Below are 11,510 nucleotides of genomic sequence, written 5' to 3' on the forward strand. Positions count from 1 at the left end.
AAAAAAAAAAAAAAGACTGTTAAAGCCCAGTTTCCCATCACAGCCAACTGCATCCCTGAGCCATGAAGAGGGTCTGGTTAAGAATAGCTTCCACGCTTCCACGTTACACACACTGACACACACACACACACACACACACACACACATATATATTCATGTGCGTGCAAACACTCACACACTGACTCACACATGCACACACACTGGGAAGCATTCTAGTGGGATCTAGGCTAGTGTGCTGCAAATTAAGTAATTCACTACTGCAGGATAATTACCCAGCAGAGCCCATCTCTCCTGAAGTGCAGCCCCACTGTGCCACAGGGGACCTCTCCCACCTGACCCTATTGTGCCCTGATAAACTGTTTAGACAGAAAGACAGAATACAGCTCTCCACAAAATGGGAGAGCAGAGCATTGATATGAAAGCACTGTTCCTTCAACAGGAGCCCACAACCAAGAAAGTAGATCAGAGCATCTGTGCTGACTGTGTAGGACAGAGCTGGCAAGAAGAGTCCAGGGCTCCAGCCCTGGCACCAGTCTTATCTCGCTGTCCACATTCTCCATTCTTGGAAGCAGAGCAAATGTATGAGCTAGAAAACAACTAATTCTCAGGAAGAGAGACGACCTCACAGGTGTTCTTCACTCTTCCATTCACACTCTGCGTGTCAAGGTTTCCCGGGCTTCATTTCCTATGGACACTACAGCAAGAACACGTGCTGGCATCTCCACTTAACCACACTGCTGTGATGACATACCAAAGGTGCTCAGCATTTCCAAGTAACTGATGAAACAAGTACTTCTGGGCAGTGTTTACTGTAAACAAGGATGTTGAGTACTGAAGTGTACTGAGTACTTGTTCTATATCCACTGAAATGTGACATAGCCCTTAACTCCCATGCTAATTATACTGATCACATAGAGATGCCCACTAAATGATTTTCATTTTTGCACTGATGGATCTAAATCCAGGGCCTCACCCTAAGCAAGCAGTCTAACACTGAGTTAATCATTAGCCAAATGCAACTCTGTTTCTCTTTCTGGTGATGGCACTAGGGATCAGGCCTTGAGCACTCACTCAGATTTAATAATGGACATACATATTTTGACAACTGAAAAATAAATAAATGAATGAATGAATAAATAAATAAATAAATAAATGGTACACGTGCTTGTGGCCAAAAAGATGAGAGCATTTTAAGGGCATAAACCCCAGCCTCCCCAAGGCATACCTGGTCAAAAATATGAAGCATTGCAGACCTCAGACCTCCACAATGTCCTGTTGCAGAGCACTGACCACTGAGCGGACAACTGTCACCAACATCAGGGCAGCTACGACCAGTGGCAGGGGCCTGATTTGACCTACAACCTCCCTTAGACAATGGGGTGAGGACGGTCAGTAGACCCTCACTGGAGAGTCCTGCTCCCCATGCACCTCCCGCCATGAGTGTGTAATTCTGCTCACTCAGGGAGTCTCCAGTGAGCTGGAGTGTTAACTATGATCAACTGAAGGGGGGCTCCATCTATGCAGCTGGGGTACATATCCATGCTGGGGTGAGGCTTTCTGGGTGTGGCCACTTTGGGATCCTCTATACCTTACAGGTCTACCTCACTCATGCTCTGTAAGGAAGCCCAATAGACTCACAAACTCCCTGAGCAACACCGGTGCAATTCTACTTTGGCTTGTCATTAGAACCCTGATATTTGTTTATGTCTCTCCAGGGAAAGAGTTCCCACAACACCTGTACACACAACCAAGATAGCCAATGTTCCACTCCACAGGCATATGCTTAGAGTCAGAATGACATGAACAACGCTCCTGGGCATTTCCCTCAATGAGTGTCCCTTCTCAATAGCCTCAGGAGTGGGGTTCTGCTATTTAAAGGGTAATTTAGACGATTTGTCTAAAACATGACTTCACCACTGTCCCAAGGCTGACCCTCAGCTGCCACCCTAATGACCAGTCTGATTTAAGGGCTACATCCTTGTACTAACACACATGATATATTAACACAGGCTAGCTTGCCGCAGACAGAGCCCAGGATTTCAGCCGTAACTCAGCCTTGATACAGAAGACAGGAATCAAGTGGGAATGTGGACCGAGAGCCTGGAGTTCACGGCGGCCTTCCTTGAAGTAAGCTGCTGTACTGTGCCTCTGTCAGTTCTGTCCACTGCGTGATTCCACAAATCCACTGTTCATGGGGCTCCCTGCACTTGGTCAGAGCTGGGGACCCTGAGCTGCGTGTGAGCAAGAGCTTACCTGAGCACACAGACCCAGCTCTCTTCTGTTCAGATACTGAAATATATTGATCGCCAGTTCATATGGCAGATGAACATCAAAGAAGGGCACATCATCCATTTCATTCTGTGGAGAAAGCAAGACATTGTTTAGGGTGAGGCTGAGAGCAGGTTGTGCTTCTAGGCCTTTCTATCACTGAACATTCTTGCTGATGACCACAGATGAGGCTTTTTCAGGGAGAACCTGAAGAAATGGGGTCTCTGGTCCCCCACATCCACCCTCCTTTCAGTCACTGTGAAATGAAATCCATGTGACTGTTTCCCATGATGCTCCAGGAGAAGCACAGTTATTACAGGATTGAGTGGATGGGTGCAAACATGAGGCAGAAGCCTCCTGACTTCCAAGGACAGAAGCTAAGGCAGCAGGTGCCCAAGAAAGCTGGCCTGATTCCCAAAGACCAGCCACGTCTCCTCAACACTGGGGTGGAGAAGTACTGACCAGGTCACTAACATGTTTTTGTGGGGAAAGAGCAGGGTGGAGGCTGCTAGGCTGGAGGGCAGGCCCACCTCTCCTCAGAAGAGGAGCTCATGCTGGTTAACCTGAGCTAGCCAGTACAAACAAAGCTGTTCTCCAGTATTGTTTAGTAATGCTCAGCAACAAGAGCTTGCCTGCCCTAGGGTAAGCAATCAGAGGTGAAGTAAGAGTTTCAGCTGAAAGATAAGGTCAAGCGGATCCCAGCATACAAAGGAAACCAAGAGGGACGGGTAAAGGTCAAATGTGACAAGAACACTCCCAGGTCCACCTGCGAGCCATCGGGGTGTTGCTTCTCAGCTGCAGAGAGTGCCTCTTGTCCCAACAAACTAAGCTTGGGAAGAAAGCTCATGTTTAATGAGCTCTGGCTGACATCACTGGCTTGCAGGCTAAAAGCAAGCTGCTAACTCACCACTGCTCACTACAAGTTTCCACACTTCGAGGTGGCCACTTCAGAAAACAGTCTCCGCTGGACTAAGGAGTGTGAGCACAGGTCAGACTCTCCCAAGACTGAGTGTAAAGAATGCTGGAGAGTCATGTTACTCATCTAGGAGTTTCAGCACTGAAGGAGAATCTGGAGCCTTAGAGAAAACAGCATGTTTGGCTACAAAAACAGGCTAAGCACATAGGCCAAAAGGCTCTCCCGGGAAAAGATACTGACAGGTCTCTGTGGACAAAGGAGGAACAGAATGTTCACTCAGTGGAAGGATGCTGGCCATGCAGAAAAACAGGAAAAGATCTGCAAGGATAATTGGAAGGCATGGGTCCTGCTAAGAAAACAGTTGCCAGGACTCACATCAGGGAAGGTTCTTGCCTAATGGCCACCTTAACTCACCGGTGAAGAGTACCACAGGTAACCAGATGCAACTGGAGACACTTCAAGCCCCTGTGGGAGTCACTGCTGGTCTGTGACCTAGCAAGCACAAGCAAGGTAAACACGCTATCATTCACAAAGGCCTTCTGCCTTTTCTTCTACATTAGTGTGTCTGACCACACAGTCAGAGACAATAGGAAAAAGTGTCTTTATCCTCACACAGGATGAGATAGGGTGAGGCATGCTCTATCAAGCTGCGGGCTTCTTTACAGTGGGCCACACTACAAACTAGCCTTAGTGATGTCAGCCAGAGCTTATTAAACATGAGATAAACACAAAATGCCATCTTTTGCTTTTATTCTGAGCAGAAGTCACAGCCTCCCAACAAATGCCTATTTCGTTGGCCTATTTCCCATGCTCAACATGGAAGACAATCCTGCTGTGAAAGGCCTGCAGAGCCTGGGTGCCAGTTCCTTTCTCTTCCTCACACTACAGACTTCCCACTGTCACTCTTGATGCCTGTTGAAGACTCACTGCTCCTTAACTTACCCCACTGTAAGCAAACACTCCCAGCAGTGACAGGAGGACTCGAGAGTGAGGCCAAATCCACACAAAGCAGCATCACCAACTCTAAAGGGCACCTAACTGCTCGGAAGGTTTGCTGTGGTGCGTGGGAGAAAGATGAAGCCCACCAGGGTGCTGCAGTGACCACCAGGGTGCTGCAGTGACCACCAGGGTGCTGCAGTGGCCTCCAGGGTACTGCAGTGACCTCCAGGGTGCTGCAGTGACCTCCAGCACTGTTAGGGCTACCACACCAACAGTTAGACAGACTCTGTGCTGGGCCGTCTGTAAGATCTGGAGGCCAGCCACTGTTTCTAGGCTGAACTGTAAGAAAGTAAACAACACAGCAGAGCCAACTTTTTCTTTTAAATCACATTCTTAGGATTGCCTCTGAACTCTAAAATGCCTGACAATATCAACTCAAAACAGTCTAAGTCCCCTCCCGTACTTCCATGAGGCTGAGCTTCCCTGTTCCACCACTGGTTAGGGAATGGCAGGAGGGAAAAGGAGGCCAGTCACCAAAGAGGCACCGAGAGCTCATGCCACATGCACAACCATGGTCAGGAGCCCACAAACTAAGTTCTGTGTGATGCTGCCTCTGGCTAAAGGGGCTACCTCACTAAAGTGCCATCCCCTCCAAGAGTCTGCATTGAGGACAAGGCCACTCGTTTCACTCCTGACCTGAGTGGCCAACCCATTAAAGCCATATGTGACTCTACACCTGAGAGCTGACTCCACTAAGTCCAACTTTCCCCCAATTAACCAGTGAGCCCATGTGGTCCTGTGCTGAGCATAAACAACTCCAAGGGTTCTTAGTGCACGGCTGCAGAAAGGAAACCACCTTCTGACATCCCCTGAGGTGGTATATTAGCATGCATGTAAAGAGAAAGATGCTATTCTATCCTCCAACAAAGGAAACAGGAAAGTGCCTGGCCCATAAGCTTCAGAATGTTGTGGTGTTTGTCTACATGGGAAACACCTTACCAGAGACAACATTACTAGTTTGGTCAACCCTGTGGCAGGACCTGATGCCACCCTGACCCAAGCTATAGCTCAGCAACTCCTCCAAGCACTTAGCTGCTGCTGAAGTGTCCTATGATGACACAAAGCCATTCCTCCTGCAGACATTGCTTGTTGTATTTGTGTGTGGAGAAAGCCCTTGATACCAAGGATGCTGTTGGGCTGCCACCCAGGCATCCGGAGCACATCACCAGCTAGCAGTTACAAACCACACCAGGGCAACCCTGTGACAGACAGAGAACACAATGTTCTCAGGAAAGAATGGCACAGAAATATTAAAGGCAATGCAACAGTGTAAGAACATCAACTGACAAAGGGTGACAGTGTAGCTCTCCAAACTCAAGCTCTAGACAAAAGAAAGCACCTTGCTGGTGAGGATGTGGCTTTACAGCTTTCACCATGGTGCCAAGAACAAGTCTCTGCCTCTCAATGACTCTCAGTCTGACACTGAAATCATACATGGCATTGTTTTAATGTCGTGGGCACCTTAAAGAACTAGTGCCCCAAAATTCTATGGGCAGGGCTCACAGATCTTTCTCAGGGATGTTTTGTGCAAGTTACATGTTGAGAACCATGGCCCTGAATCATGGGTAGATAGAAAAATCCAGAGTGGAATCACACAAAGGGGCTGTGTTACGGCTAAGGTCAGTGCACACTGGATTTTCCCAAAGTCTGTTGGCCTCACTCCAAAAAAGCACTGAGATAAACTGTGATGAGATCTGTCCCCAGAGAGGCTGATGTCCTAGTGTCCTACTATAAGCCTAACTCCATAAATGGACAGTCTTTGTACAGACGTGTTAGAAACTTAATCTGCCTTCTCCTGTTCAGCAGAAGAGAGGTAATTATAATTACTAAGACCAAATCAGTGTAGGGGGAAGAACCTGACTCCAAGATGCACTTCCCAACACACATCTCTGGGGCAACCGCCACTCAGGCGCTCACTCGAGATGGTTCTTAAACAGATCTACGGGGCTGCTTCTGCTGACCCTGGGATGCAGAGACCTGCAGTCTGCACAGCTTATCTCAAGCCTCCATACTGGACAGTGCCACTGCAGGGATGAATGGCATCCAGTCTCACTTGTGGCTTGAGAAAATAATCTGGTATACTGGAGGAAGGCTCAAACACTCTCAAAATAGGCACCCATTCTGTCTTGAAATACCTTTCCCTGCACAAGCAAACAGGAATGTCAAAGTGCATCAGATACCAACAGAGGCAGCACTGGAGCTACCTCCACAGACTTCTGTTCTTCTGAAGTCCCTAGATATCGGTACAGGAGGCACACCACCCAGCTTAAATTAATGTATGTGCAAAACATTGTGAATTCAGAGACATGCCTAGTGTGGGGGAAGGGAGGTGCTATTAGCAAATGTATGAGAAATGGCCTCTATATTGAAAGAGGTAAATCTTTTATGGAGGTAAGTCATCGCATATAAAACGGAATAAATACAGGAGATGGTCCCCAAGGTATCCAGGCCTCATTAGTAAGTCAGCTATTTAGAGCTTAGGAATCCTTTCTCTTGCTATAAAGAGAGGTTAAGTTACTAAGCAGCGCACAAAAAGCTGATTTATCTCTTCACATCGAATGTAATCCCAAGCCCAGCTACGAGAGCAAGCAGAAGTAGTCAATCAAGCTGTGGACTGCCCACGGAGACAACTGTCACCTACAGAAGCGAACCGGCCCAGTACCTTGCACAATGCCCATGCCTGGGAGATACCTGAGATTTACTTAGAACTGGTTTCAAAACTGTGAGGGTCACTCTCATTCCTCACCTGCTGGTAATTTCTCAGGAAATATCTGCTATTCTTTCCAAATACAGGAGACTATTTTGAGAGTGTTTGAGCCTTTTCCCAGTCTACCAGTTTATTTTCTCAAGCTACAAGTGAGACTGGATGCCATCCAGTCCTGTAATGGGACTGTGCAGTATGTGAGGTGGAGATAAGCCATGCAGACAGCAGATCTCTCCATCCTAGGGTCAGCAGAAGGGAGGTAGGAAGGGCAGCTATGAACCTGAGGACTACCAGGAGGCTGGGCGTGGCGATGAAAAAAAATCTGTGCGGCAAACAGGCCAGCCTCTGCCTTCAGAGCCCAGCTGAATCAAGGCTGAAATCGGAGATTCAGGATCTGGGCTGGACAGAAGGCAGAAGAGGCACTCAAAGGAAGAGGGTTCAGTTCAGGAAGCGCTGGACCATGCACGTGAACTGTCTGGTAAGTGACAGCATAGCCCACCAGCAGCGTCTGCTGCAGTCATCGTGGAGCTTGGTGTGAGAGCAAGTGTGCTAGGGTTCCTAAGACAAGAGAACTTAACAATTTGGGGGCTGCAAATTAAGGGAATAAATAATAATAATAATATTATTATTATTATTATTATTATTATTATTATTATTATTATTATTATTGTAGGGGCTGGAGAGGTGACTCGGTGGTTAAGAGCAGGTACTGCTCCTGCAATTCCTAGCACCTATGTCAGATAGCTCACAACCCCCACAACTCCAGCTCTAGGGAATCTAATACCTCTCCTGGCACCGTGCACAGACTGACATATAGATACATACATCATTTAAAATAAATAACAATTGCAAGCATTAAACTAAGTGCAGGGTATGACCCATGTGACCACTCAGCTTGCATAACCATGAAGCCACTGGCACCAGAGAAATCTCTGCCAGCCCCTCCCCCAGTCCACTGCAAGCAGCTCTGCCTTCCAGAAAGCCTTGCAGGGCAGCACTAGGTAGGACGAAGTTCCTTTCCTTGAAGACACGCTCTACTCTGCCTAGGGTTTCTTCTCTCCAGAGCACTTGCTTGCCTAGCAAGTATCTACTCAAATAGGTCAGATTCTGCCTTGTTCACTGCTGTATCCTCAGAGCTTAGAATAATGTCTGGTGCTAACAAGCCACTTAGTGAATAGTGTAGACTGAGGAGAGGATGGATGGATGAGTGGATGGATGGGAAGATAGACGGATAGATGGACAAAGCCTATACTTCTTCAAGGAGCAAAACCTTCCAGTAAAGACATTCAAATTTGTTTTAGTAAATACACACAGAGATCATGAAAAAAGGCTCCCAAGCAAAGGCCTGATAGTTCATGAATAATTTTTTATACTAATTCCTTTATTTCATCCCAGAATAGAAGCATAAACATACTTATTTTGATTTTAAAATCAAAACAAAGATTTAACAATTTTTGAACTGAGGAGAAAACCTGGATCTTAGTTCTCAGCACTGTATACAATATTCTCTTTGTAGCTCATGGGACAGTAATTTCTAGTAATAATGGAGGGAATGATGTGGGATAATCATCTTGGTCTTTCAATGTTTCTTTAATTAATCATGTGTCCTTTTTCTTCACATTTCAGCTATGAGAAAATGTGTCTATAGCACAGCTCAATGAAATGTATTTTTTCTTCAAGTGCAACATTTCTAACCCAATCTTCAAATGTCACTATCCAATTTACTAATAAACAGAGATGCCAAATTCTCATGCTTTACTTCAAAAAAAAATATGGAACACTTCAAGAAATTACGTGTCATCCTTGCACAGGGGCCATGCCAATCTTCTCTGTATTGTACCAGCTTCACTACATGTGCTGCCAAAGTGAGTAACATTTTTAAATGAATGGCACTGATAAGAACACTGTAGTTAGAAGAGAAATTTGGACTGGGGAGATTAGAGCTAACACAGTAGATGGAATTAAACTGAGCCTTAATAGGAAGGTAAGCAGAAGCAGAGGAGTCACTCCATTTAGTTGACCAATGAGTTAACAACAGGTAGCCAGGAGTGGGGTCTGAATATGAGTTGGGCAGATCCAGAGCCCACCAGGGCTGGCTTGCCTCCACTAACATCATTCTAACAGTCAAGAAGCTGGAGAGGCCAGTCCACGCTGAACACTGCTGACTCCCCAGCTCTAGCTCAACAATGAGTACAGACCTGCTGGATGAACAGGAGTGGGCACTGGACACAGATCTGGACCAATCTCAATTAGTAATTGGCTTGAGATTGTTCAGATGACCCAGTCTGGACCAGTAAGACCACAGCTTCACTGTGCACCACAGAACAGATGCTGTGCTCTCCCGGCACTGATGCGCTGGCAGAAGATACATTTGCAGCTGCTAGCCATCCTCTCCTGAAGAGAAAGGCATCGGGACAACCTCCCGTGGGGAAAACCAGCAGACAAGCAGGACTGGGGCACGAGGTCCCAGCTGGGTGATAGATACCCTGCCCAGAGCAAGCACCACCTCCTGGGCATATCCATGGGTCCAAATACATGCGTCAACAGATCCCGGTGGGTGTTTTTAGGCCAGTTTGAGTTGGGCATCTGTGTCTTTGTGGGTCAGATGTGATCAACCACCTAAACAAAATTCCACCAAGCAATTGGCAGTCACAACCCTGCACTAAAGAAGCTGGCATAAGAATAACTGATATGACACCACTGTCCACAAGGAACCTGGTTTTGGAGGAGGGACACAAAAGACAGTAACTACTGCCTCTGGGATTCGAACCAGGGTCTACCATCCCTTGCACTGGCCCATCCAAACCTCCCAACTGCCAGTATGGGTATTCACCAACCACTTCCATAAGCAAGCTGGCCAAGTGATGCTATTAAAAGCTTCTTGTAAGAAGACAAGGCTGCACAGAGGCACTTCAGTTTCACTTCAGCTGTGCTTGTCTGTCAAAGGTTCTGGCCTATATCCAGCCAAAGACACTCTGACACAGCTGTGTCCAGTGGACGGCAACTTTTCTCTTGGTTGCCCTCACACTAGTGATACTGCAGGGGAGACAGCACCAAAAAAAGTGACAGGGGCTGGAATGTAGCTCAGTTAGAGGAGTGTTTGCTTAGGAGCCCTGGATTCAACCCACAGTACAAGAAAACATGTTCCCTGCATTGGGGGAAGTAGAAGCTACAGAATGAGAAATCAAAGTTTGCCATCAGCTGCAGCATGTTCAAGACCAGCCTGGGCTACAGAAGCCCTGTCTCAAACAGGAGGTCTTAATGTGACACAGCTACGACACAAGAACCAGATTCAGGTTTGCATGCTCTGCCTTGGCAGCATCAGCCTGTCGGTTCCAGGACTCCAGGGGAACTTCACCTTCCTTTCCAGGAGCTACTCCTTCTTTAGAAAGTGTGGGAGAAGCACACGATAATCAGATCGTGCCAGATAGAGTTTATCTTGCAGTGCTGGAACACTTAAACCATTGTTGCTTTAGTTCTATTCAGTACCAACAGGTAGAGATGGGTCTGTAACTATGACCTGCATGCTCACAACCCTGGGATTCCACTGCTGAGCAAAAAAATAAAATAAAAATAACCAAGAGAAACATGCACACATCCCAAGGGTCAGACAAAATGTTCCCAGCAGCACTACACCCAAACCGTCTAACCATCTAATCAAAGTTATCTCAGTGTTGGGCAACTTGTCCACAAGGCTCTGCACAAGAACCCAGACTAGAGTAATGCTGCCTGACGCCACTGCAGATGAGTCAAAGTGGAGTGAGTGGTCAGGCCCTGCGGATGAGAACACAGTGAGGAACATGGTGCAGACAGGCTAGGAACCCAGTCCTGTGATCGGCTGTTTCAGATGTGTGTATGCACACAATCTAGAGAAGGTGTCGAGCTATACAGCTAAGATCTGTACATTTCAAAATAAAATGTCCAAAGGCAATTTTCACAAAAGACAATTCCACTGAAAGAACACACCCTAACATGTAGCATATATAAAAAACAACAACCACAACCACTACCACCACCACCACAAATCAAAACCCACTTCTTCCCAACACAGCAGCCACATCTTTGATCCCAGAACTGGCAGGAAGGTTTCTGAGTTAGAAGCCAACTGGTCTGCATAGTGACACCTGTGTGGCTCATATATTTGAATACTTGCTCCCCAGTTAGAACTGTCTGGGAAGGATTAGGAGGTATGGTCTTGTAGGAGGGAAGAAGCCTTGCCAGGAGGAGAGGGTGGGCTCTGAGGTCTCAAAAGCCCACAGTCACTTCTCTGTCTGCAGATCAAAAGGATACAAAGCTCTCAGCTACTGCTCCAGCACCATGCCTGTCATCCTTCCGCAAGGATTACAGACTAAACAGACTAAACCTCTAAAACTGTAAGCAAGCCACCAATTAAATGCTTTCTTTTATAAGAGTTGCCTTGGTCACAGTGTCTTTTCACAGCAATAAAACTAAAATACCCTGGGTTTTTGGGGGGGTTTTGTTTGTTTGTTTGTTTGGTGGTGGTGGTGAGTTTTTGTTGTTGTTTAAAAAAAAAAAACTCCTTGATCTAATATGTACTTTGACCAGTGACCATGCTGGAACATAGAATGGTTTTATCAGATCATGTATAAACTTTGTTTAAGT

At 46.6% G+C, this 11,510-nt stretch overlaps 1 protein-coding gene and 1 non-coding gene across 2 annotated transcripts in view; both read right to left on the reverse strand.

Moving 5' to 3' along the window:
* Positions 1-11,510, reverse strand: part of Fbxw8 (F-box and WD repeat domain containing 8) — a 95,561-nt gene that overhangs the window by 80,705 nt on the left and 3,346 nt on the right. Inside the window, exon 2 of the mRNA XM_031337640.1 lies at positions 2,254-2,358. Within this exon, the coding sequence (XP_031193500.1) occupies positions 2,254-2,358 (105 nt within the window). The remainder of the gene's footprint in view (positions 1-2,253; positions 2,359-11,510) is intronic.
* LOC116071627 lies at positions 8,654-8,760 on the reverse strand. Its single transcript, XR_004111033.1, has one exon. It is a non-coding gene; the product is annotated as a U6 spliceosomal RNA (small nuclear RNA).

Source organism: Mastomys coucha, unplaced genomic scaffold (genome assembly GCF_008632895.1).
Source record: "Mastomys coucha isolate ucsf_1 unplaced genomic scaffold, UCSF_Mcou_1 pScaffold22, whole genome shotgun sequence".
Lineage (NCBI taxonomy): Eukaryota > Metazoa > Chordata > Mammalia > Rodentia > Muridae > Mastomys > Mastomys coucha.